This window comes from Chiloscyllium plagiosum, unplaced genomic scaffold, assembly GCF_037043375.1.
Source record: "Chiloscyllium plagiosum isolate Xiang-an unplaced genomic scaffold, Cpla_swu_hap1 HiC_scaffold_19, whole genome shotgun sequence".
Lineage (NCBI taxonomy): Eukaryota > Metazoa > Chordata > Chondrichthyes > Orectolobiformes > Hemiscylliidae > Chiloscyllium > Chiloscyllium plagiosum.
The window spans coordinates 48,688,628-48,716,535 of NW_028270157.1; the positions used below are offsets into that span (position 1 = coordinate 48,688,628).

The following is a 27,908-nucleotide window of genomic DNA, read 5'->3' on the forward strand; positions in this document are numbered from 1 at the left end:
GGTGAGAGAAAGGCTATTTCATTGCCTAAGCTCCGGGTACTCCAGGGTTAATGGAAAGTGAAGTGAATTGTAAGAAGTTGGTTACCAAGGGAACGATTCTTGCCGTTCCATCTGGGCGAGACCAACTGCAGGCTGGAACGGCGGGGGGAGTCCGAGCACCGCAGACGGCGCTGCTCCAACTCCCAGATCATTTATGCTTCCCTGTCGAAGGGAAGCGAACGGGTCACGACAGCGGGTCAGGCCGTTCCTGAGCCGAGCAGGAGGTTTGGGTTCTGGCAGCGCGGTTCTCCTGCTGCTTTTAATTTCCGGGGACACCCCCGCGATGGAAAATGCTGCGCGCCTGCCAAGTGGGTTTGAAAAGATCAGACAAAGGCCGCAGGAAGCCCTCGGGCTGCAGGCGTGAGAGTGAGAGCGAGGAGCTCCGATGGAGGAGGACGACGAAGGGGTGGGTGCAATCATTCAGAAAGAACAACTCCGCGGCCTCCACTTTTTAATCCACCCCCTTCCTCCTCCTCCTCCCCCCGCGATTTAAAGTAATGCAAGCCTGGGTGGGGAATGCATCGGCAGCCGTGCCTTTGGGCTGAGAGCCCGGAGTTTTAAAGCTGCTTTTCTGATGCGCCGACGGGTTTTGCAGTTTGAATCCGACTGCGCAACGAGCAGCAGCAGTACGGTCACGTGACGCAGTCCCGGGGATCGCGAATTGATCGATTGGCCCAAAAAAAAGGGAGAGACTGAGACAGAGAGAGAGAGAAAGGGAGAGAGGCCAGTGGGAAGATCGGGTCAAAAAAATATGGAGACGCACATCTCCTGTCTCTTCCCGGAGATTTTAGCCATGATCTTCAGTTATCTGGACGTGCGGGACAAAGGGCGAGCGGCACAAGTGTGCGCGGCCTGGAGGGACGCTGCTTACCACAAATCCGTCTGGAGGGGGGTCGAAGCCAAGTTGCATCTGAGGAGAGCCAACCCTTCCCTGTTCCCCAGCCTGCAGGCCAGGGGCATCAGGCGGGTGCAGATCCTCAGCCTGCGCCGTAGCCTCAGCTACGTGATCCAGGGTATGCCCAACATCGAGAGCCTCAACCTCAGCGGCTGCTACAACTTGACAGACATCGGCCTGGGACACGCGTTCGTGCAGGAGATCCCGTCCCTCAACGTGCTGAACCTGAGCCTCTGCAAACAGATCACCGACAGTAGCCTGGGCCGAATCGCGCAGTACCTCAAGAACCTGGAGGTACTGGAGCTGGGCGGCTGCAGCAACATCACCAACACCGGCCTTCTGCTCATTGCCTGGGGCTTGCACAGACTCAAGAGCCTAAATTTGAGGAGCTGCCGGCATGTCTCGGATGTCGGCATCGGCCATTTGGCTGGCATGACCAGGAGCGCTGCGGAAGGCTGCTTAAACCTCGAGTATCTGACTTTACAGGACTGCCAGAAACTCTCGGATCTCTCCTTAAAACACATCTCCAAAGGCCTGACCAAGCTTAAGGTTCTCAACCTGAGTTTCTGCGGTGGGATTTCAGACGCGGGTATGTTGCACCTATCACACATGACCAGTTTGTGGAGTCTCAACCTGAGGTCCTGTGACAACATCAGCGATACCGGCATCATGCATTTGGCCATGGGCAGCTTGAGACTGACCGGCTTGGACGTTTCCTTTTGTGATAAGATAGGCGACCAGAGCCTGGCTTACATCGCTCAAGGCTTGTTTCAGCTCAAGTCGCTTTCCCTCTGCTCCTGCCACATAAGTGATGACGGCATCAACAAAATGGCCCGGCAGATGCACGAATTGAGGACCCTAAATATCGGCCAGTGTGTAAGGATTACAGACAAAGGACTGGAGCTCATAGCTGACCACTTGACCCAACTCACTGGCATTGATCTTTACGGCTGCACAAAAATCACCAAAAGGGGATTGGAAAGAATAACGCAACTTCCCTGCCTGAAAGTTCTTAACTTGGGACTCTGGCAGATGACTGAAAGTGAAAAAGTAAGGTGAAAAATTTTGTTTAAAACAAACACTTAAGAATCGCCTCCATTGCTGTCAAAACAGGAGTATACTGTTGTTTTTATTCCTCCAAAAATTATGACTTTAAAAAGTGATGTTCGTTTTGTTGTAACTTACACGGCAAATTATTTCCACACTGTGCTATCAAATAAGTTGCAGTATTCCCATCCTTCAACATGGTTTTCAATTGCAAAACAAAAAGCAATTCTGACGGTGGTCACTGTTTCTGGAATTTTGTTCACACTTTTTGTTTTGTTGATAATATGCATATTGCTGATAGACACATTCAAGGCTACCTCGTTTTCTTTTGTGCCCTGAAATTAAGATGTTTCACAGTAAGATCTGTCCTTATAGCAACCTTTTCCCCTCCCCGCCTCTGGTTGGTCTACAGCGTTACCCTTTTGTGGACAAAAAAAAACAAAGATATATTTCAATGAAAATAAAGTTGGCTGGAAACATTTTTACAAATAATCTATGAAGCACACATGACGCTGGTTTTCGTAGACTTGGCTGCACTCAAGTCAAAAACCACCGAACTATAGTTTTATGCAAAGGAAACAAAAAAGAACTGAAGTTGGAAAGTAGACGCCTTGATCTGGCAGCTGTACAGGCTTTTCTTTTCGGTCGAGATTTACAACAGTTTGTGGGGGACTTACTTTCCCTGTCCTTTTTAGAAATGATTAAAGCCTGTTCTACCTTAAATAGGGCGACCACGTCAAGTGAAGAATCATCGATTCCCGAGGATTGAATGCCTGTCAGGGCCGTGATGCCTAGGGCAGGCAGTTAGTTGCTGAAGGAAAACAAAATCCTGCTGATCAACCTATATTTGAATTGTACTGTATGTGAATTTGTAAATGATACTTAAACGTTTTATATTCTTACAGTAAACGTTAAAAAGCTGATATTTATATAATAAAGACGGGAAAATATGACGTATGTTTTGGAAAAAAAAAGTGTCAGTGCCCCTATTGTGTGTGATCATTTCGAAAAGTACGGTGGTGGAAGTGGGCCAATGGCGCCTTGTTGTCAGTGACGAGATGCAGTCGAGGATAGCTTTGTGGAGCCTCTCTTGTGTCTGATCAGGTTTCCTTTTCACCCGGATGGCCTTGTTCTTTACACTGAGCACCGTATACCCAAACCTCCCGACGATTCCCGTCGCTTTTTGTTTTATTTTTTGAAAAATGAAAGGGGTTTGATGGTCTGAGCGAACCCGGTGCAGGCGCGGCATTGTTGGGCAAAGTTAAAAAGCTACGGCGCTCTCCTTTTCTGCTTGCCCGCTCATGCATACCAAATAGCTTAGTGTGCAGCTCCCTCAGGATCCTCGTCCTGCCCCCGAGGTTTTTCTTTAAGCATTCCTATCCATTTCTGAGTGCGTTTAATCGGCTTTTCAAGCGGAAGGGAAGAAGGCTGCTCCAAGACTTACTCTCAGCAGCAGTTCTTTCAAAAAAAAGTGGGTTGGGAATATGTAATAGTTCTGCGAGTTCCTGTAGATGTGAATGATTTTATTATAATTTTTTTTGCCCCAAGTTGTTTTAATGAGCATTTTAACGATCCCACAATGGCTTTCATAATTTTTAATTTATAAGACAGTTGATTTAACCATATTTTTAATGTTTTCAACAGACAAGTGTCAGCTTTTAACAGCTTCATGATAGAATATGGCTGTTAAAAATAAATATTTTGTTGAGGTTTGTCCAATCTGGAATCTTTCAACCACCTTTTCAATAAGCACTCCTATTTTTTTTCCGGTAGGTTTTTTATTAAGGTGGAAATGACCTCCAGATGCCAGCACTGCCATTTGGTACAACCCTAATACTTTACTGTCACATTGTACATAACGTTTTGATGATGACGTGCCTTCTAACTGCTCTTTCCATAGCCATCATAGGTTGGGATTACCTTAAAATAAAAGTTTTTTTTTTAAAAATTATGCAATATCAGGTCAATTAGGACTGAAGTTATTCCAACAAGATAGTCAAAATATAATACTCATGATGGAAGATAACCTAAGTTCACTTAAAGGTAACAAATATCAAATTAAAATTGTGGATTGTGTTCTTTCTTAACATTACATATCTTTTTCAATCATAGCATATAGTCCATCTCAGAAATTAATTTCTCCTACTTAAATTTTATGTGGGGGAGGGGGCACAGATGAATGAAACTACACTTCACAGTATTCCAATGGCAAGTTCTGTAAATTGAAAATGACTGAGCTTCTGTTACGTTCCTGCCCCTCCAATGAGAAGACTATCTGAACCTACTTAACATGGTAACATTCAAACAGCAGAGATCATCTATATAATCCAAAACTATTAAGTAGGATATTTGTGCACTTGGATCTCAAATACAAATTCATCTTCAACTGGTTGATATAAAACTGTGCCTGATGGAAAACAGATCTGTTTCATTTGCAACTTCCGGTATCTTTATTAGAAATACACATTTCAAATTCACTGCATCTAATTAAAATCATATTTTTACTGTTCACTTTCAAAGATGAGGGTAATTGTGATAAATAATTTTGCAAAATAAAAAATGGCCGAAATACATTTTTTTTACAATAACTGAACCCTTAACTAGCTGCTAGTGCCCCACACAAGCTCGAGATATTCCACCATTTGCCTTAATTATGAAATGCTGTTCCCTCAAATAACAATACAGATTAATAATTCTACAAGCTCATTCATGATAATTCATAATGAAACTTCTACTATAATTTTAAACACTTAGGTCAATTAACACCACAAATGTGTAGACAACATAAGCCATTCCAGAGTAATTATGTACGAAAGGGTGACATGACCATAGAACCAGCAGTGGGCAAGTTGAAATGGATAATACCCACAAGCTCCAATACAGGATTTCAGTTCCCAAATTTCATTAACTAAAGGTAGATTCAAAGGCTAAACAGAAGACTTGTGTACAACAAGGTGGCAAATACTAAAGGCCAGTGCTACTTAAAAGTAGGATGTGTTCTCATTGTAAAATCATTTTATATAAAAGAGAACCTGATTGTTAAATCCAACAAGTTCAATCTAGGTAAGATTAAATTATTTTCTAAAAGAAATACATAAATATTCAAAATTGTTTCTTTCCATTTTATAATATCAGGGATGAAAAAATTCTGCCTATTTTTGGCAGATTTTGGTTTTGTCTGAGTATGATACTCTGCTTTTGGAAATAATTTTTGCCCTCTGCCGCTCCATGGTTGTTGGTGCATGTATTCAACTCCAATCTTGTATGCTTTCAGTCGACATCCAAAGTCAAGGCCTAAGTGTGGGGACCCCCATTGGAGTTCATGCCTAGATCTAAATCCCAACTACTGCCACTCAGCCTCGCACCAGCCTTGTCCTGGTTGCTGTCTTACTAACAGCATATGCTCTTCTGTTGCCTAATTGATGGCAAATGGTTTGGAAGAATATGGGCCGGGTGCTGGCAGGTGGGACTAGGTTGAGTTGGGATATCTGGTCGGCACGGACAAGTTGGACCGAAGAGTCTGTTTGAGTGCTGTACATCTCTATGACTCTAGTTGGAAGAGGCAACAGAACCTGACCTTCCGCAGGGTTCGGACTGGTAACTGGGGACAGGGAGCAGCAGAGACCAAGTTTCAGTGGGTGTAGGAGGAATAAGGGAGTACAAGTCTTCATGGGTTTGGTACTGAGGGATAAGCAGTGCAGGCATACTTGAACTGAATCAGGAAAACTTTTAAGTAGTGATAGCTTGGCCAGGTAGAGGTCTGTGGGCCTGGTGATGCTGTTAGACCACTGGAAAGGCGAGGTTGCAGAGTGATTTTGGAAGAGTGGAGAAGGACAGTGTGGTGTGGTGGACAGGAGAGAGTTGGTGATGGTGGGATAAGATTTGGGAAGGACATGAGTTATTAGGGACAGACAGTTGGGAAGAGGAGCTCCTCAGCAAGTAGCAAGGAGGGAACTGGGAGAGGAGCTCCTCCAGTGAGTAGCAGCGAATGGTTTTTGAAGAGGAACTATTGACTGAGTGGGGGGTTGAGGGGAATAGGAAGAATATATGGAGGGTGTGGGAGAAAGATGAATTATAGTGCATTTGTGGGACAGAGGTGTTCGCCAAGTCTTCTGTCATCAGGAAATATAGAGAAATCATCTTAAACCAACATGAGTATATAAAACAATAGCATTTCTACAAAGTACTTCTTAAGAAAAACATTTTCATATTTATATCCAACATTTTTATGTTGATTTATAATATGTGATTCTCAAATGATATACTAAACATTGCTATGCCCTTTTACAGCTGTTTTGCTTTGCTGACATCTGGTTTACATTAAGTTATAGATTTTTAAAGTATGTATATTTATTCATGGACTCAGTATTACTGGATAGTCAAGCCATTTTTTGTCCGTCCCTAATTGCCCCGAGAAGGTGCTGGTGAATTAAATTGGTCACACTGGAAAATAGTTTGTGAGGCACTGCCATAGTCATGTGCTTCACTTTGCATGTACATGATCGAATAAAGGTCATGTTCTGTTGTCCATATGGACATCAGCCTGTATTACATATGCTGTCAGCATTGAATAGCAATATGCTGAAGTTACTTTGGTGACCTTAATCAGTTGTTTTGTCCACCGTATTAGTGGTATTAGAAGATAAACAAAGAGCAAACTGATGTTTCTTCCAACCTGAAGTCCATCTCCATTTGAAATGGCCTAAACACTTCTTCCGTGCTTTTTGTCACAAAACAAATCAGGCTTTTGTGTGTTAACCACTTTCAAACCATGACCAATTCATCCCTGTCATTTGTCGAATGTTGTATGGACATAAACCAGCAAGATGACCTCGTCTTTTTGCCAAATAATCTTGAAACAGCAGAAGCATAGTTTTCATATTTTATAGAAATCTAGATTCGGAGTAAACCACATCCTTTCACTCATACATGTTATTAATTCATGGTATTCCATGATACTGGAAATAAACCTGATTGGAGTTGCTTCACTTTTTGAGATTTGCATCATATTAGGGCAGACATTCCATTGATTAAACGCTAAGATGCAACACAATAATGTTCTCATATTTTGCTGGATAGCAGAGATAATATCAAACTATGATCAGTGTCTTATGTACATTTATATGCAAACTTTTATTATCTAATAGATTTGTCCTGGGTTCACATCAAACTTCCAATTGGTGGACATTAATAGAATGCAGCTTATTTGGTGTAACTTCTATTCAGAATATTTTAGTCTGAAACACATTTTAGCAGTTTAGCCTTGACAGTGATTTCATTTTTTCTTACACGGTAATAGGAATTCTCATCAATAGCCACTAGATTTTTTAGTATGTTTTGAACCAACTGCACTATTGATATGAAAGAAGCTATTTGTTATTAGGATGAAATCAACATGTCAAATCCTATTGAAAATGAATCTTTTATATTTGTTTCAAAAAGGCACCAATCTTCAGGTGTTAAATAATCATTGTCAGTTTCATTAATAATTAGGTAAGTTTTTGAATGTTTCTGTGTCTGCTCTAATTAGAGAGACTGACCACCAGGAAGTTCATACGTTTTTTAGATTAGATTAGATTACATTACATTACAGTGTGGAAACAGGCCCTTCAGCCCAACAAGACCCGCTGAAGCGCAACCCACCTATACCCCGACATTTACCCCTTACCTAACACTACGGGCAATTTAGCATAGCCAATTCACCTGACCTGCACATCTTTGGGCTGTGGGAGGAAACCAGAGCACCTGGAGGAAACCCACGCAGACACGGGGAGAACGTGCCAACTCCACACAGTCAGTCACCTGAGGCGGGAACTGAACCCGGGTCTCTGGCGCGCTGTGAGGCAACAGTGCTAACCACTGTGCCACCGTGCCGCCCACGGCATTGAATTTAATTCAATGAAGTAGTTCAGAAGAAATACTAAGTTGATAATGAAAATAAACTTCTATGAAATAAACATTTTTTGACCCAGATACTTGGATGAAGATTTTGCTATTTAAAGGAGTATTGTCAGAACTACATAATTAAGCGTCAAAAGACTACTATCTTTTGAAAACAAATTTGAATACTAAAGATTGTGATCTTCATAAAGGATCTTCTGCTTGAAAATTATACTGAACACTGTCAAAGTCTGACCCAGACAAGATAGAATGTTGGTAAACCATTATATTACACTGCTGAATCACGTGAGGTAGGATTGTTAGGATTGGAGAGACAAGCCATTTCCTTTTAGGGAAGTTCATACAAAGGACACAACATTTAAATTGCTTATGTCCCCATTCCACAGTACAGAGATAGGGAGAGACTGGAGAACAGGGAAACAGTTTCAAATGTAGTCATGAATGAAGAGGAAGAGGGAAATACCTCACAGCCACTTTTTGTTTTATATTGTAGGTTTTTTGTTATCCTTTGTGTTGGAAGGATAAAAAAGCAACAGTATATCTGCAAGTCTAGTAGTTTAAATGAACATAAATTAATCAACAACCAACAAGATAGATATTGGATTAACTATGCCATTCCAATCTCCACACCACATTATTCTGCTGTGTCTGTTTGTCATTAGAGATTGTTAAAAAAGTCTGTGAACTTAGGTTCATGTATAACCAATTATTGTCTAATGAATGGTTATTTCATGATTCGTAAATCAAAGCACAATTCCACTGATACAGATTAAGGATCTAAATAGGGTGTGCCTATTATAAAATATAGATCAAGGAATTGAAGCATTTTCAGTAATTGAGATATTCTCAAGGTGAATCAGTATCTTTATTACCATAAGGTTACCAGGATGACTTGGAAACATTTCTGTGAGGTTGACCAAATGGGATATGCAGTGAGGAGCTTGTCCAATCATAATGGGTGTTAGCTAATTGAATGCGTCAGAGATGCAATAATTAGCAACTTTTTTCCCCCATTTTCATAAAAATGGTTATAATAAAGTAGAATTTCCTGCTTTATGTATAGTTCTATATTAAATGTAAACATTACAATTAGGTAACAGGAAAATGGAGTCAGCTATACAAGTATGGTGTATTCTCAGTAATTTGTAAATATCTCTGTATCTGAAATAACTTATTTAGAGATACAGTAATCCTTGGTATTTGGTGTGAGTAGTTTGCAAATGAAAATTAATATGGAATATACCAGAAGTAAAGCAACTGCAATATTTAAAGTTGTACAACATATGACTGAGTTGGAGTAAAGGTATCTGTAAGAATTGGAGCTAAGCTAACTTTGGGTTAACCTAAGGGCATTAGAGATGGAGGATGGAACTTCCCTATCCCTACATCAATATGGGCATTGGTGAGAAAGTTGGGAGAATTGAGAGATCAGCAGTAAAGAGATTCCCAATATCAAGAGCAAAAGGTTTCAATTTTCAACAAAGTATAGAACAATGAGACAAGAATCTTACTAGTGAGGGTTGAGAGGCCAATAGACATGCATTAGTATCCGTTGACATCCTCCTAATGACATCATCTTCCGTTGACATCCTCCTAATGACATCATCTTCCGTTGACTTCCTCCTAATGACATCATCTCACTGTATCGATATGCAGTTTACATTCTTCCACCCATGGATAGAAACTAGATAGCAACAAATCCCAGCATGGAAGCCTAGCAACCTGTTTGGCACTTGCTCCAGTTTGGCACTTACTCCTCCAGCCCTCCAATTTGGACATCAGGCACCAGTATTTCAGGGCATTCTCCATGCGTAACCCTATCCACCAGAACCTCCAGGTCCCAGTCAATCAAGCAAGAGGCATATTTCCCTCCATCTGCCATGTTTGGGGAAATTGACAGGAACCAAGCTGTGGTCTGCCAGCGTTTGACCATGTGTGCAGGTGGCTTTTAAAGATATACCGCTGCTAGGAATCCAAGGAAGTCCCAGTCTGTGGCAAGTGAGAGTAAGAGCGAGGCACCAGAAATGCATGGTGCAACTTTGTGGGGATAGAGTGAGAAAACTCACTCGGGCTTATGGAGAAAAATCCTCCATGAAACTCGCCAAATTTGACAACCAATTTCAAATGAAATTCAGGCCAGATTAAGTGATTTTCCTATATAATAATGTTGGATCACTACCTATGGGCTTTTGCGGTGTTTCTTGTTGTCTTCATTTCTAAATATGTATCTCAAATATATAAATTTTAAGTCTGCTTTAAAGACACAGGAATGTACCAATGCATTTGCAGAACAAAATGGGTGGCACGGTGGCACAGTGGTTAGCACTGCTGCCTCACAGCGCCAGAGACCCGGGTTCAATTCCCGACTCAGGCGACTGACTGTGTGGAGTTTGCACATTCTCCCCGTGTCTGCGTGGGTTTCCTCCGGGTGCTCTGGTTTCCTCCCACAGTTACAAAGATGTGCGGGTCAGGTGAATTGGCCATGCTAAATTGCCCGTAGTGTTAGGTTAAAGGGGTAAATGTAGGGGTATGGGTGGGTTGCGCTTCGGCGGGTCGGTGTGGATTTGTTGGGCCGAAGGGCCTGTTTCCACACTGTAAGTAATCTAATCTAATCTAATCTAAAATAATTTATCGTTAACAAAGGTATTGAAGAAGAGGTGTTGTTTTGAAAAGCATTAAGATAGATATGTTCCCAGGACCTGACGGGATCATCCCAGAATGCTGAGGGAAGCCAGTGAGGAAATTGCTGGGCTTTGTACAAAACTTTGTCTCGTCTTCAATCACAGGAGGTCCCAGAGGATTGGAGAAAAGCCAATGTTGTTCCTTTGTTTAAGGGATAATGTGGGAAATTACAGGCCAATGAGCCTTACGCCTGTGGTAGTGAAATTATTAGAGAAGATATTTAGGGACAGGATTTACTATATTTTGAAAAATATGGATAGGCAGCATGGCTTTGTGCTGAGGAAGTTGTCCTTCACAAACTTGAATGTGTTTTTTGAGGAAGTGACAAAGGTGATTGATGGGGTCTGGGTGGTGAATTTTGTCTAATTGGACCGTAGCAAGGCCTTTGACAAAGTGCCTCATGGTAAGCTGGTACAGAAGGTGAAATCACATGGGATCTGTGGTGAGCTGGTAGGATGGAAACTTAAGGGTTCAGTTACATAGTTCCTTGAAAATAGCGTTACAGTTCCTTGAATAAGAAGCATTTAGCGCTCTTGCCTTCATTGTTCAGACCATTGAATAAAGGAGTTGGGACATTATATTGCAGTTTTACAAAACATTGGTGAGGCCACTTTTGGAGAACAACGTGCAGTTCTGGTTGTCCTGTTATGGGAAGGACATTACTAAATTGGAGAGGGTGTGGCAAAGATTTACAAGAATATTAATGGGACTGGAGGCTTTGAGTTATGAGGAGTGGCTGGATAAGCTAGGACATTTTTCACTGGCGCATAGGTGGTTGAAGGGTGTTCTTAAATAAGTTTATGAGGGGCCTGGATAGGGTGAATAGGCAAGGTCTTTTGTCCAGGGTGGAGAAGTCCAAACTAGAGGGCATAGCTTTAAGGTGAGGGGAAAGTTTTAAAAGGGACTTGAGGTGTAACCTTTTCGCACATAGTTGGTTCGTATGTGGAATGAACTGCCAGAGGAAGTGATAGATGCAGGTACAGTTACAACATTTAAAATACATTTGTACAGGTACATAAAGAGGAAAGGTTTAGAGGGATGTAGGTCAAACACTGGTAAATGGGATTTCAGGTCGTTCTGCTCTAAGGCAACAGTTGCGTTCCTCTGCAACCTTCCCCTATAGAAAATTGCACTGTGGAAAACTGCTATAGAAACCGAGTTTGGAGAAGATTTGTAGCTCAGGTTGAGCTACAGAAAATTGCGGTCAAAAATTATGTTGTAGAAGATTGCCATACTCATTCAGCAGAAAGTCTATGTTCTTCAGTGTCCACAATTCATCATTCACGTTATAGCCAATTTGGATCGATGAAACACGCATTATACCAGAACGGCCTGTAGTTTACTTTGGGAAACTTGATGAGCATGGACCAGTTTAACCAAAGTGTCTGTTTCCATGCTGTATCACTCTATGACTCTATATTTCATTCTGTTTAAAGCCTAGACAGTCAGTACCATCACAATCTTTACAAAACACAATTAATGACAAGTCAGTTTTCCCTTTGTCTTGTCAAGGACACTGACACTTGATTGGAGATAATTCCTGACACTAGCAAATATTCAGAATCCTGACAAGTGCCAATTGGTTATTTGGCCATAAATAATTAAAAGTCATGCAAGAACCAATGTATATTCATTTACCAACAGGAACCACTGGTGACAAATGTTGAGCAAGATTTTTGAGTGACGATTTCATCTTCCAAAGTCCTGAAGCACGGAGCCAATTTGAGCATATCATTTGAAATCAAGTTACTTTCACCAAATGGAAATCAAATCTAGTACTTTCTAATAGCAGGATAGTGGACCAGATAGTGCTTTTGCCTATTTTATCAATAAATGTATTTATCACTGACTTGCTTGCTTGAACATACTCTGGTTAACACTATTTTGCAAACTGATGATTCCTGCCTCTGGTATCTCAACACTACTGCGAAACAGTCCTGTTCACCAACATACTACCCATCGCAAACTCGTGATCATTCAACTCAACTACACTACCCATCTCTCCCACCCCTCCCTAAAATGTAATCTCCAGGCCTACTCCCTCTTGGATGTTGATGCTTCTCTAATTCTGGCTTCTTGAAGTGTCCTCAGTTTTGACTCCTCCATAATTCGTGGCTATCTTTAGCTGCCTATGCCCTAAGCTCTGAAATTCTGTCCCTAAACCTATTCATCTTTAATTTTTACCTCCCAATTTCCTTTTACTGCTCCTTGACATGAATGTTTTTGACCAAACTTTTGGCCACCTTCCCTAATATCATCTCATGTACCGCAGTATCAAATTTCATCTTATAATGCTCTTGTGAAGTGGATTGAGACATTTTCTTATGTTAAAGCCACAAGTAAATGCAAGTTAATACTGAAATTGTTTCGATTAATCTAATATTTGATGTACCCTCTGCACAGTAATCAGTTCATGACAATATCTATATTCACAATCTTTAAGATTATTTGCTTTTATATTCACAGTCAATCCAGATGCAGATTCTATTTGTAGTTCAATCCAGTGCTAAAATTTGAACTGTTTATTTATTCCTGCACAGCTAGATTGAGTGCAACATCTCGATCAGTGAGCATGCAAGATTATTTTGTTGTACTGACTCAAAAAATTGATGAACATGTATAATTGTTCTGCAGGATTTATACAGCAATTAGAAAGGAAAACACACATTGTCAAGGCAGCTATAAAAATCAGAATTAGAGAAACTTTTGCAGCTCCACCTTCAGTTTATACTGGTACTTGCTCAAAACTGATACTAGCAATGAAACCTAACCCTCAAGAGGAGGAGAAAGAGGTGAGTGGTAGTTAAAAATAGCACTGATTTGGCATGCAGCTTGATAATGATTTATGTTCCTGAATGTAGGTTGAATTTTAGTGTTAATGTATATAAATTGAATACTAGAAACCCATTCAAGAGGTTCTTTATAATCAAGAAGCACAAAACAGATGCTTTTAACAATATAAGACTAAATGTACAATATCAAATACAGAACTTTTATTTATGTTTGGAAGCTGAAATATCTTGCATTTGCTTAACTTTCTTGTGGAGGAAAGGAAGAAATGCTGAATCCAAGCCTTAATGTTTGACAGCTGGGAGTGTCAGGCAAACAGACATCTGCAGACATACTGAACAAGTCAAGCCTGACTGGGAACAAAGAGAACCATGTGGAGAGGGAGGATCAAAGCCATGTATAAGAGGGGAAAATCCAGACAGCCACAATTGTGAAATTGGAACGAAGAGATCTGAAGCCAAAGTACGAGTAAAGTAATTAAGTTAATAATCAAATATTAATATTTTACATCTTGAACACCCACTTTATTTTCCTAAATTAACAATTAATTTTCCATGTTTTCTTCTTCTTAAGGAGGGAATGTCGAATCAATGACAACATTGTATTATAACAGCATATGGGAGAATAACCAAAATGTAGTTTGATGACACGTGCCCACTAGGGTTTTATTTTGTTATCTTTTAAAGCAAATTAGTCTTGGCAGGTATGAGACTGAAACCCAGGTGCTTATTCCTTCAAGACAGAATTGGAAGAGTGCCTCTGACTGGCACTACAGCTGTATGTGAATATACCAAATGGACAGATACAACTAGCAGGTTCATCAAACTTGTGCCAAGCCATGATGGCAGACCATGAGGGTTACATTCTTTCACATTTCTCTAACATCTCCACTATTACTAGATTATTCCACCCAAACTTATACCTAGAACCATCTGATTCTCCAGAGAATGTCAACAAATTAAAACCCAGAGTTTAAAACCCAGCGGAAAGTCTTCTCTGACCTCTTAGTCAATTGAAACCTGTCCAGGATATCACATGGACTACGAGTAACCTTTAAAGATCTTTCATATAGTATGGCCTCTTCTCCAGTCAGGAATGAGTACAGCTCGAGTACACAAGGGTATACAGAGAGATGGGAAGATGGCGCTGTAGTGGTAATGTCACTGGACAAAGAACCCAATGACTAAACTAATGCTTTGGGTCTTGGACTCAAATTCCACCATGGTTCTGGTGGAATTTGATTCAATCAATAAATCAAAATACAAAAGCAGTATTGGTGACCATAGCAATTGATTGTTGTACAAACCCACCTAGTTCACTTCCTCCCCTCTCCCCCAACCCCCCATGTGGCCCATATGATTCCAGTCCTACAGCAAAGTGGTTCATTCTTCACTGCCCTTTGAAATGACTTAGCAAGCCACTTAGCTCAAGGGAAATATGGAATATTGAGCAACACCCAGGTCTAAGGAAAAATCATTCAACACCCACCATATCATCTAGCAATGTACTTCCTCAGGGAGGCAATGGCTTAGTGGTATTATTGCTAGATTATTCATTCAGAAACTCATCATGTTCTGGGGACCCAGGTTCGAATCCCACTGTGGCATATAGTTGAATTTGAATTCAAGAAACAATATCTGGAATGAAGCATCTACTGATAACATGAAATTATTATCAGTTGGAAAAACTCATCTAGCTCACTAATGACCTCCTGGGAAGGAAATCGGCCCATTCTCACCTGGTGTTGCACATGTGACTCCAGACCCAGAGCAATGTGGTTGACTCTTAAGATCCTAGCAAGCTATTCAGTTGTACCAATCACTATGAAGTCTCAAAGAAATAAAACCGGATGGACCACCTGGCATAGACTCAGGCACTGGAAAAGACAACAGCAGAAACAGCCCTGTCAACCCTACAAAGTTCTCCTGACTAACATCTTGGGGCTAGTGCCAAAATTGAGAAGACCGTCTTACAGGCTAAACAACAGCCTGATATGGTCATACGCATGGGATCATACCTTACAGGCAATGTCCCTGACATTCCTGCATATGTTTTGTCACAACTGCAGTACAGATCCTGCAGAGGTGACAGCACAGTGGTATATAGTCAGGGAGTTGCTCTGGGGATCCTCAACATTGACTGCAGAGTCCATGAAGTCTTGTAGCTTCAGGTTAAACATGGGCAAGGAAACCTCCTGCTGATTACCATGTACAATCCTCCCTTGGCTGATGAATCGGTACTCCTCCATGATGAACAACACGTGGAGAAAGCACTGAGAGTGACAAGGGCACCAAATGTACTCTGAATGGGGGAATTTCAGAATCCACCACCAAGAGTGACTTGGCAGCAGTACTATTGATTGAGCTGGTTCAATCCTAAAGGACTTTGCTGCCATACTGGGTCTGAAGCAGGTGGCAAGGGAACTAACAAGAGGGAATACCATACTTGACCTTGACTTACCAATCTGCTGGCTACAGATGCATCTGTCCATGACAATTTTGGTAAGAATGACAAGCTCACAGTCCTTGTGGAGACAAAGTCCTGCTGTCACATTGAGAATACTCTCCATTGTGTTCTGAGGTTCTATCACTGTGCTAAATAGGTCATATTTCCTACAGATCCAGCAACTCAAGACGAGCCATCAATAGCAGCAGAATTGTATTCAGCACAATATGTAACCTCATGGCCCAGCCTATCCCCACTCAATCATTACCATCATGCCAGGGGATCAACTCTGGTTCAATGGAAGTGCAGGAGCGCATGCCAGGAGCAGCACCAGGCACACCTCAAAATGAGATATCAATCTGGTGAAGCTACCATACAGGAATACTTGCATGCCAAACAACCTAAGCAGCAGATCCAATCCCTGCAATCCTGCCACGTCCAGTCATGAATAGTGGTGGACAATTAAACTATTCACTGGAGGAGGAAGATGCTCCACAAATATCCCCATTCTCAATGATGGAAGAGGCCAGAACATCAGTGCAAAAGATAAAGCTGAATTACTGGCAGCAATCTATAACCAAAAGTGCTGAATGGATGATCCATTGTGGCCTCCTCCAGTGGTCCTCATCATTATGGATCGCAGTCTTCAGCCGCTTGAATTCACTCCACCTGATATCAAGAAGCAGTTGGTTGTACTGGATAGTGCAAAGGCTCTGACAATATTCTGACTATTGTAGTGAAGGCTTGTGGTCCAGAACCTGTTGCTCTCCTAAACCAAGCTCCTACAAGACAGTTACAACACTGGCATCCACCGAACAATGTGAAAAATTACCCAAGTATGTCCTGTACACAAAAAGCAGGACAAATTCAACCTCGCTTCATCAGTCTACCCTTGATCATCAGTAAAGAGATGGAATGCAACATCTGATAAGTGACACCCAGTTTGGGTTCCGCCAGCTTCACTCAGCTCCTGACCTCATTACAGCCTTGCTTCAAACATGGACAAAAGAGCTGAACTCCAGAGGTGGGGTGAGAGTGACACCCCTTAACATTAAGGCCACATTTTATCAAGTGAAACATCAAGGAGCCCTCACAAAACTCAGATCAACTGGAATTGGATCTACCTCTCCACTGGTTAAAGGCATACTTGGCACATAGGTTGTCAGACATCTCAGCTCCAGAATTTCCCTGCAGGAGTTCCTCAGGGTAGTGTCCTAGGCTCAACAGTCTTCAGCTGCTTCATCAGTGACCCTCCCTCCATGTCAAGGTCAGAAGTGAGGATATTCACCGATGTTTAAACAATGTTCAGCACCCTCTATTTGCTACTCCTCAGATACTGAAGCGGTCCACGTTCAAATGCAACAAGATCTGTACAATATCCAAGTTTGGGCTGACAAGTGGCAAAAGCTACACATATGCCACTACCAATAAGAGAGAATCTACCCACCACCCCTTGACATTCAGTGGTGTTACCATCACTGAATGTTCCACTCTGAAAGGGTTCAGAAAAGATTTACAAGCATGTTGCCAAGGCGGAGGGTTTTGAGCTATAGGGAGAGGCTGAATAGGCTGGGGTTATTTTCCCTGGAGCATTGGAAGCTGAAGGGTGATCTTATAGAGGTTTACAAAATCATGAGGGGCATGGTTGGGTAAACAGACAAGGTATTTTCCTGGGGTGGGGAGTCCAAAACTAGAGTACAGGTTTAGGGTGAGAGGGGAAAGATATAAAAGGGACCTGAGGGACAACGTTTTCAAGCAGAGTGTGGTGCATTTATGGAATGAGCTGCCAGAAGAAGTGGTGGGGGCTGGTACAATTACAACATTTAAAAGGCATCTGGATGAGTATATGAATAGGAAGGGTTTAGAGGGATATCAGCCAAATGCTGGTAAATGGGTCAAGATTAATTTAGGATATCTGGTCGGCATGGACAAGTTGGACCAAAGGATCTGTTTCCATGCTGTACATCTCTATGACTCTATCAACTTGGGGTTCACATTGACCTGAAACTCTACTCAACTTGCCACATAAACACTCCGTCCACGAAAGAATGGAAAAAATTCCAGAGATTGACAATCCTCTTGGAAATTCTTCCTTGTGTAGCCTAACATCTAATCTATTCTCAATCTTATTTTGTTCAGCCTCATGTCCTCTGGACCTCTCTTAACTGCTAAACTAAAAGTTATCAACAGGGTTGCTGTCTGGCTTTTTAATTATTTTATAGCTCTCTGTCAGATGATCTTCATGCTTGTGCTGCTTTAAAGTAATTTGGCCAAAGTCCTTTAATCCGAGTGGCTGAAACCCTTTAAGCTTGGTATAGTTCTATTAGCTATCTGCTCTGGACCTTTTCCAGGGCCAGCATATCATCCACCATTTGGGGAACCAAAATTGGAGATAGGAACATAGATATAAAGCAACCAGTTGAGTATCAAAGAGTTGTCCCTCATTTTATCCTGAAGTATTCTATCAATATCTTGTTATCTTTAGTTGCAGTTTCTTTACATCAATCACAAGTCTTTGGGAATCAGTACACAATGACAGCGAGATGTTTTAACTTTTCCAATCTCTTTTAGTACTGCTCTCTGAAGTATCCGGAGTTGGCTCTTCCATAGTGCATGCTGCTACATCTATCTAAATTAGATTGTTTTCAGTCCATTGAATAAGAATATGTTGATACGTTGTGAATTTATCAGCCAGCACATGCTACTGAATGACTACATTTCACATCACTGTAACCATGAGTCCATCCAACTTAATCCCTTTGGAACTTTCAAGATGGTTGACCATTTCTTCTTCCAAATGTTTGCCCTGCTTTACAAATATATCCATTTTCTACTTCTTTAGAGTTTACAGATGAAGAAATCTGGCAAATGCTGAAATGGGATTTTCACAGCTTAGTTAGCTGGACAGCGGGTTTGTGATGCAGAGTGATGCCACAGCATGGATTCAATTCCCGCACCGGCTGAGCTCAGTATGAAGAACTCTACTTCTCAACCTCTTCCCTTGCCTGAGAGGTGGTGACTCTCAAATTAAAACACCACCAGTTGTCTCTCTCGAAAGACAGAGCAGCCAATGATATAGTAGGACAATGGTGACCTTATCTTTACATAGAAGACTTGCTAATGAAATTAAACTGTATTAATTACAGATCCCATTGCAGTATGAGTAGGAAATTGGTTAAAGAACAGAGGGAGAGAATTATTCAATTAATGGCTTTTGGGCTTGAGAATACACAAAATGTTACTTCCCAGAATTCATAAGGCATAAAGGAAAAGATATCAAAATTGGTAGTTAATGTAAATGAACTGTGAAAAGGATTGAGTGAAACTTAAGGAAGACAGATGGGATAGCAGATTGGGTAGCTATATGTCAGGTGAAAATTAATGTGGAGAAATGTAAAATATTGCATTTCTGAGTGGCAGATAAAGGAGAGGATCAATGGTAAAACTTTGAAAGAAACACAAGTGTAGAGAGTCAAAAGGCTAGACAGGTTTTTTTAACTAATGGGAGGATTATGGAATGCTAAATTTTATAAATGAGAGCACAAAAGAACAATGAGGTAATGCTAAACAGTACAAATGACTGGTTAGGCCTTTTCATTTTATTGTTTCTGGCATATGCCTTGAGAATATTTCAAGAGATTCTGAAATCATAGCTTGTTACATTTTAACAATTTTGATTTTAAAAAAAATCATGCACTGAGGGATGGGATTTCTTGCTGTTCACTCCTGGTGTGTGTCAGGAATAATGAAGTTGAAACTCTCATAATTATTCTCCTATTTTAGAAAGAATGTCGTAGACGGGGTATACGGGAAATATTTACAAAGACAATCCTAGGATGATGGTCAAGACATTTGACAAAGGGAGTGGAAGGGTCAGATAGTGGAGAGGTAGAGCCGAGTGTTATCAGCTGACACGTGAAAGCTGATGCTTTGTTTGTGGGTAATTTTGCCAAGGGTGAGCAGGTAACATCTATGAGTAGGTAGAGAAGTTATATGTAGAGAGGCTGGGTTTATAGATGGAGGAACAATTAAGAATTGTTGGTATGATCAACTGTGTTAAAAAGCTTTAGGCAGCACAAGAGACTGGAAAGGAAATAAAGCATAGAATACATTGCTGCCACTGTGCATCCGTGATGCAGGGAATGACTGTTAAAGGTGTTAGATGGGTTGTTTTGTCCTGAGTGGTGTCAAGCTTCTTGAATGCCATTAGAACCTCATTCATCCAAGCAAGTGGAGTGTTTTCCATTTTACTCATGGATTAGCACTGGGGAGACAGAAGGTTACTCACCACAGCATTTCTAACCTCTGACCTCTTCTTGCATCTACAAGTATTTATGTGGCTGGTTGAGTTCTTACTCAATAATAACTCCCAGTGTATTGAGTGGGGAATTGAATTATGGTAACACTATTGATAGAAAAGGGGAGATAATTAGTTGGAGATGGTCATTGTCTGACACTGTATGGAATGAATGTTATTTGAATGTTGCTTACAATGTGCCTCATGTTTTCAGAAGTCTTAATCAAGCAGCTTGCATTTAGTACATAATGTCTCCTTGAAGCCACACAGCCATGCAGCCACCAAAAGGTCTTGTCCATTCTTTTACATTACAGCACCTGCACAGGCACCCCACTTAGACAAATCACCATGCAGTCCAAAAAAATCAGGAAATATTGACTGGGTGCCAGTGCACTAATTGTACCTGAAACTAATTCAAGAATCAGATTTGGTGGATGCAAAGAATTATCTGCATTAAATAACTGGAAGTCCAAGCACAATTCTAAGATGCACAGCAGTAAATTTGGAGTGAGCACTGAAATGAGAGACCAGTGTAAAAAGAAATCTTCTTTCCTTTCTAACAGATGCATTTTTTTCATTATGTTTACCCAGTTCACCAATATGCTGCCATAACCCCTTCTTCCTTTGCCAACCACGACCCTAACTGACCCCCCTGCCTTGCCCGCGCAGAGGGGATGTGCAGGAAGTATCTCATGTCCTGTAATATCAGTACATGCAACAAATGCATTAGCTATTACAAAATACAGCAAAAGCTATGAGTCCTAGTAACATCTTAGTTGCAGTACTTCAGACTTGTGCTCCTCAACTAGCCATGCCCCTGACCAAATTGTTCCAGCACATTATGACACTGGCTATTATCCAATAACATAGAAAACTGCCCATGTATATCGTGTCCAAATAAACACTATTCCATCAGATACACTGAACCATCAGTAAAGTGATGCAAGGTTGACATTGCTTTCAAGCACCACATGTTCAGCCAAACCTGCTCACATATGTTCAGTTTAGGTTCATACTCATCTCCAAATCTCTTTACCACTTTCATCAAAACATGGACAGAAAAGCTGAACTCAGGAGATGTGAGTGACTACCTATGATATCAAGGCAGTATTTGATTAGTGATACATCAAGGTGGCCTGGAAAAGCTAGAGTTAACAGGAATCAAGGGAAAAACAGTTCACTGGTTGGAGTTATACCCTGCATAAAGGAAGATGGTTGTGGTTGTTGGATGTCAATTTTCTCAGCACCCCAGGACATCTGTGCAGAAGTTCCTCAGGATAATGTCCTTGATCTGCTTCAATGACCTTCCCTCATTCCTAAGATCAGAAGTGGGGATGCTTGCTGATAGTTGCAGTGAGACTCATCAGAAAATGAAGCATGTCCAGATACAGCAAAACATAGGCATGAAATGAAAAGTAGCAAGAAGCATTTGCCCCACATAATTTCAAGTAGCGACTATCACCAAAGAAAGAGAATCCAACCATCTCTCCTCCCTCCCCCCCCCGCCAACAACCCCCAAATTCCCACTTGCTATTCAACAGCATTGCCATCACTGAATTACATTTAACGGACCAGAAACTCGACTAGACGAGAGGTATACATTCATATCAAAGGCTGGGGAAGTCTGCATTTAGTAACTGACTAACTGACTCCAGAAAACCTTTTCATCCTCTACAAGGAACAAATCTGGAAAGTACTGGAATATTCTCTAGATTAATGCAGCTTCAACAACACACAAGAAATTCACAGCTATCCAGGATAAAGCAGCCCAATAGATTGGTACCTCATTCAGAATGTTAAGCATTCACTCCCCCTACCAACAATGCACAAGAGAAGCAGTGTACCAGATTAGCAACTTTTCAGGACTCCCTAGCCAGCACATTGAAAATCTATGAACTCCTCCACCCAGAAGGTCAAGGACAGGAAATGCATGGGAGCACCTGTGCCCACAAATTACCCTACAAGTCACACAATATGCTGAGTTGGAAATATGTTGCTGTTACTTGGTCACAAAACCTGGAACTTCCTTCAAAGAGTGATGTAATTGTACCTACAGCAAATGGTCCCCAGTGGCTCAAACAACAAACATTGGCCCAGTCAGTGAAACTCACCATGCAATGAACAACTGAAGATCCCAGTGATGAGAGGCTCTAGTTAAAGCAATAGTAGGAGGAACAGAGAATCTTTTGATGATAGTCGGGAAGCTTTTAATGCTGGATAATATAGATTTGTTCAAAACTTGAGGGCTTGCATGTAGTAAAAAGACGACAAAAAGTTGGGAGTGAAAGACAGGGAATAGGAGTAAGCAGTTAACTCTTTGGTAGCTTTAAGTTACTATGACTCACAACATTCGGAGCTAATGAAATATGTTCTTTTGTGTGTAGCCATTTTGATTCTACACTGCAGCTGGTAACCGTAAAACAACTTGGGATCAAAGGGAACAGTTAGTCTTCATCCTGTGATTCATATCAATGCAAGGTTTCAATTCCACAGCAATACATCTCTATCCTGAAAAGAAAGCCAAACCTTTACATCAAAAACAAACAATTAAGTTCGAACAGTCCTCTAGTTCCAATGGAAGCAGTTCAAACAACTACAAAATCACTGCTAAATAAAATCGATTATCTGGTTTTCATATGACTTTGTATTGTCTGTTTCCAGGATACAGGGCTTATTCCTCTTGGTATTGGGAGCTAGATAGGATCGTGAAGGCGGTGTTTGGTATGCTTTCTTTTATTGGTCAGAGTATTAAGTACAGGAGTTGGGAGGTCATGTTGCTGTACAGGACATTGGCTAGGCCACTGTTGGAATATTGCGTGCAATTCTGGTCTCCTTCCTATTAGAAAGATGTTGTGAAACTTGGAAGGGTTCAGAAAAGATTTACAAGGATGTTGCCAGGATTGGAGGATTTGAGCTACAGGGAGAGGTTGAATAGGCTGGGGCTGTTTTCCCTGGAGCGTCAGAGGCTGAAGGGTGACCTCACAGAGGTTTATAAAATCATGACGGGCATGGATAGGATAAATAGAGAAAGTCTTTTCCCTGGGGTCGGGGAGTCCAGAACTAGAGGGTATAGGTTTAGGGTGAGAGGGGAAAGATATAAAAGAGACCTAAAGGGAAACTTTTTCACTCAGAGGGTGGTACATGTATGGAATGAGCTGCCAGAGGAAGTGGTGAAAGCTAGTACAATTGCAACATTTAAAAGGCATCTGGATGAGTATATGAATAGGAAGGGTTTGGAGGGATATAGGTCAGGTGCTGGCAGGTAGGACTAGATTGGGTTGGGATATCTGGTTGGCATGGACGGGTTGGACCCAAGGGTCTGTTTCCGTGCTGTACATCTCTATGACTCTATGATTAGCTTTCATTCTGATTCATGTGCACAAATGTAGAATTTGAATACATTTTTAAAAATTAACAATCTAATGATAACCATGAAACTGTTGTCGGAAAAACACATCTGGTTCACTAGTGCCCTTTAGGAAGGAAACTGGTCATACCTGGTCTGACTTACATGTGACTCCAGACACACAGCCATGTAGTTGCCTCCTAAGGCACTCTAGGCAAACAGGGATGGCAACAAAAGCTGGCCTAGCCAGCAGCACATCCCATTAATGAATAAATTGTTCTGCTGAAGATAGGCCTCGATTTTCTTGCTATGCTGTTTGTGGTTTCTTGACTGTGGGCTGAATGAAGGTATCACTTGGGTTACAGAGTACATAGTAGAAAGTGAAGACTGCAGATGCTGGAAATCAGAGTTGAGAGTGGGGTGCTGGAAAAGCACAACAGGTCAGGCAGCATCCGAGGAGCAGGAGAATCAACATTTTGGGCAAGAGCCCTTCATCAGGATACATAGCCTGATTCCAAAGTCTCTCTGCAATGGTGGGTCTTTTAGCTTTTACAGGTAGGTATTGGATGTAGGTTTGCTCGCTGAGCTGAAAAATTCATTTCCAGACGTTTCATTACCTTACTAGGTAATATCTTCAGTGGACCTCATGTGTTGCAATGCTGAAAATTCCTGTTTTCTATTTATATGTTTGGGTTTCTTTGGGCTGGTGATGCATTTCCGGTGGTCAAGTCACTTCCTGTTCCTTTTCTCGAGGTGGTAGATGGGGTCTAATTTAATGTGTTTGTTAATAGAGCTCCAGTTGGAATGCCATGCTTCTAGGAATTCTCGTGTGTGTCTTTCTTTGGCTTGTCCCAGGATGGATGTGTTGTCCCAGTCAAAGTGGAGTCCTTCCTCATCTGTATGTGAGGATACTAGTGAGAGAGGGTCATGTCTTTTTGTGGCTAGTTGGTGTTCATGTATCCTGGTGGCTAGTTTTCTGCCTGTTTTTCCAATGTAGTGTTTGTTACAGTCCTTGCACGGTATTTTGAAAATAACTTTAGTTTTGCTCATTGTCCTGACGTACGGATGAGGAAGGACACCACTTCGACTGGGACAACACACCCATCCTAGGACAAGCCAAACAAAAGACACGCACGAGAATTCCTAGAACTCTATTAACAAAACACATGGAGTTCGACCCCATCTACCACCCCCTGAGAAAAGGAACAGGAAGTGACTTCACCACAGGAAATAACATCACCAACCCAAAGAAACCCAAACATATAAATAGAAAGCAGGAATTTTCAGCACTGCTTTGCATGAGGTCCGCTGAAGATGTTACCTAGTAAGGTAATGCAATGTCTGGAAATGAACCTTTCAGCTCAGCGAGCAAACCTACATCCAAAACCTCACCATGAGCTACAAATCTTCTCAAAACTCGCTTTTACAGGTATGTCAGATTGCTCACATGATATTGAATCTTTGGTTTCTGATCTAAGCACAAAATTTGTTTGCTGTTGCATTTTCACCAGCATTCGAATATTTTGTTCTGACAATTCGTCATTTTCTAAGTTTTTCATGTTCTTTGCCTTGTTTTCAGTTAAATCTTCTTCTGTTTTGTGTTTTTTATTATCTTTAATGGTAAGAGCTGGCTGATAGTATATCTTGGTTTGTCTGCCATATCACCCTTTTAATTGGTGAGTTCATCAATATCTCACCAGTTTAATGTACCAGTTGAGAAGGATAATGCAGTTTTCAGGATTCTCTTCATCATTTTAAGTATGCCCTGCCCTGCCTTTATCTGTTAAAGCTTTAGCAAGCTGGTGACATGACTGAACACATATTGCTTTGTCAACTTCTGCAATTCCTTTTTGAATGGTGCCCACCACCTGCCCTAACTGCATTTGGAATGTCAGATGTGAAGACAAGCTTTCGTCGAGGCTAGATCATCAGACTTTTAAAAATTAGATGACTAAAAAGATGGAGCTGATTCCTTCCATATGCTTCAAATAGATCATGGATCTTTTCTGGTATTTAATGACTTATAAAAGAATGTTTTTGATGCTGGGTTACAACCTGTTTGCATACATCAAATCTAAATGCGTAATGTGTAATGTTCCTGCCCATCGGTTAGTCATCTTGCTGGTTTTCTAAAGACAATCTTGGGTTCCTTTGCAATTTGAGTGAATGCTGCAACTTCTTCTTTCATGTTCTCACATGTAACAAATTGAACTCCCCTCAAATATCAACCTGTATTGTTTGTTGTGATTATTTCTAATACAGAAATATAGCATTGATATACTTCAGAAAGCTGGGAAATTATGTGTACTCCACGACTCAGGTTCCAGGACCGACTATAGCATGTTGATTGTTTTCACTTTTGCTTCAGATCTTCTGTGAATGAACAGAGCTTTCTTACATTTTGCCTTTTCAGCTGTGAGATACATGCAGTCTGCTTAATTGCTCAGCAAGGAATAATCTCTGTAGGAACTGACAATTCAGGCCCTAATAGATACACTACCTTCTAGCACTGACGAAGCATCAGTTGAAGGTTGGGCTGAGATGGAAACGAATAAACATTAGAAAGTTAGGCTTAAGCACCATATTCAGCACATCTACACAGGACAGCAAAACTGCTGGTATCAGTGGTTTCTGAAGTTCTGACTGATTCTGGTCAAAGTCTTCTTGATCTCTATATAAGAACACTGCTCAGTCCCTCTTCTCACGTGACTGTTCAGGACCCACTGTGGGTTTTGTGGAGGCGAGCAAACCTTATTTAATTCAATGTATCAGCCTTCACTGCTTTCCAATGTAGCCTAGGAAGTTGAAAGCTTGCCTTTACCTTGTGGGATGACATTTTTCAGACTTATAGTGAGAGACTGGTGAAAGCCCCAAGCAATTTCGGCACATAGATGTTACCTTTGTAAAAGTATGAAACTATCTCTTGACTCAGATGCTAATACTAATTAACTCTTCCGAAACAGCTTCATACTAAATGGGGTCACTCTTTTAAAATGTCCTTTTTCCACTTGTTTAGATTCATTTGTGTTGTTATTTTATTCCCTCAATAAACATGGATGTGTCTTTTCAAGAATGTGCCAGAGTCTAGAACAGAGTAGGTACTATCTGACTCATCGGTCAAAGTGCAACTAACTGCATGAGAAAGCCTAGCTGGGTAACATATAGAGAACTACAACTATTGCATCATCGGTTTTAGAAAAGTTGCATTCAATAATTGAATTAAGTTCCTTTAACATATCAAATCTTAATGGAAAAAAAACAAAACTGTCTCACACTGGAGGTCATTCAAGTATTTTTAGGACATCTGTCCAAATGCAGGTAAATTATCATGTTTCTGACATCTTTGGCTGTTTACTGACATGTGATGCTCCCAGTTATCCCTTTTGTTCCAATAACATGCTGAGATTACTTGCCAAATCCAATTGACTGGGAGACTCCTTTGCACTCAGTCCATAAGCATGATGTAACCTTCTGATTGTGTGTATTCAAATGGCAAGCAATCTGGCTCACATTTATATTCTAAGTGCTTTAGTGTTCCTATGAAGCCCAACACAAGCTGGAGGAATGACATCTTATTTTCTATTTAGACATCTTATAGCCTTCTGGACTCAATATTGAGTTCAACAACTTCAGACCATGAACTCTGCCCTCCATTTTGTTTTTCCCATCTCTGCTCCCATCTTTCCCCAAGATTTGGCCTCCTCAGTTTGCTTTCAGCAGAGCTGTCCTATATTCTGCTATTAACATCTTCCCTGGACCCTCTCTCTTGTATACAGCCATGACCACTTTCTGTACCTTTTCTTGTAAAACCCACAAATGCTATTCTCTTTCACACTTTAACCTTACCCTAACCTTCCATCCTGTTAATATTGCTCCTTCTCACCTTTTACTGTGACATATAATCCACCAGTTTTCTCCTGGTCTTCAGTTCTGAAGAAAAGTCATACTGAACTCAAAATGTTAAATGTTTCTGTCTCCACAGATGCTCCCAGTCCTGATGAGTGTCTTCAAAACTTTGTTGTATTGTCAACTTAAACTTTGCTGGACAGGGCAAAGCATGAAGATGCAATGGCCAGTGACATGGCTGTGTTCAAGGGGTTTTGTATTTAACATGGTTTGTTAGTGTCAAAAAGCACTAAGTACTGTTAACTTTGTAGTAATCGCATTAATATAAGTTGTAGTAATTTGGCTGAAAAAGACAATAGGAAGGTGCATGTTTCAGACATGTCTTTCTCACTTTCAGTTTTATTTCCTTTGTAATGTTCATTCTGGTAGAATCCAGTCTAATGTGTTTGTTTCCGATACCAGATAATATTTCTCATTGCGTGCCAGTTGGTAATAAACAAATTATTCTGGAGCTGATTAGGTGTGCTATTTCCTGTACATTCATCTTGATTTTATGCTGTAACTATCACTCATAAAACAATTTCTCGGTCAGAGGTAGCAATTCTCAGAATTGACTACAA

General features: G+C 41.0%; 2 protein-coding genes across 3 annotated transcripts in view; one reads left to right on the plus strand and one right to left on the minus strand.

The window, feature by feature from the left end:
- LOC122559586 (F-box/LRR-repeat protein 14) lies at positions 1–27,782 on the plus strand. 2 transcript variants are annotated; one of them, XM_043709307.2, is made up of 2 exons: positions 1–1,984; positions 27,425–27,782. In XM_043709307.2, the coding sequence occupies exons 1-2, from the start codon at positions 791–793 to the stop codon at positions 27,563–27,565; spliced, it is 1,335 nt and encodes a 444-aa protein (XP_043565242.2). In that variant the 5' UTR covers positions 1–790; the 3' UTR covers positions 27,566–27,782. The 2 variants fall into 2 exon arrangements, with proteins under 2 accessions (XP_043565242.2, XP_043565244.1); XM_043709309.2 differs by lacking the exon at positions 27,425–27,782 and adding an exon at positions 13,653–13,816 and having other exon boundaries at positions 3–1,984.
- Positions 1–27,908, minus strand: part of wnt5b (wingless-type MMTV integration site family, member 5b) — a 145,168-nt gene that overhangs the window by 77,175 nt on the left and 40,085 nt on the right. The gene's annotated exons all lie outside the window — the stretch shown is intronic.

Coding starts and splice junctions, on each gene's coding strand:
- LOC122559586 (XM_043709307.2), top strand. CDS start 791: ATGGAGACGCACATCTCCTGTCTCTTCCCGGAGATTTTAGCCATGATC. Junction 1,985..27,424: donor AGATGACTGAAAGTGAAAAA/GTAAGGTGAAAA, acceptor CTGTCTCCACAG/ATGCTCCCAGTCCTGATGAG.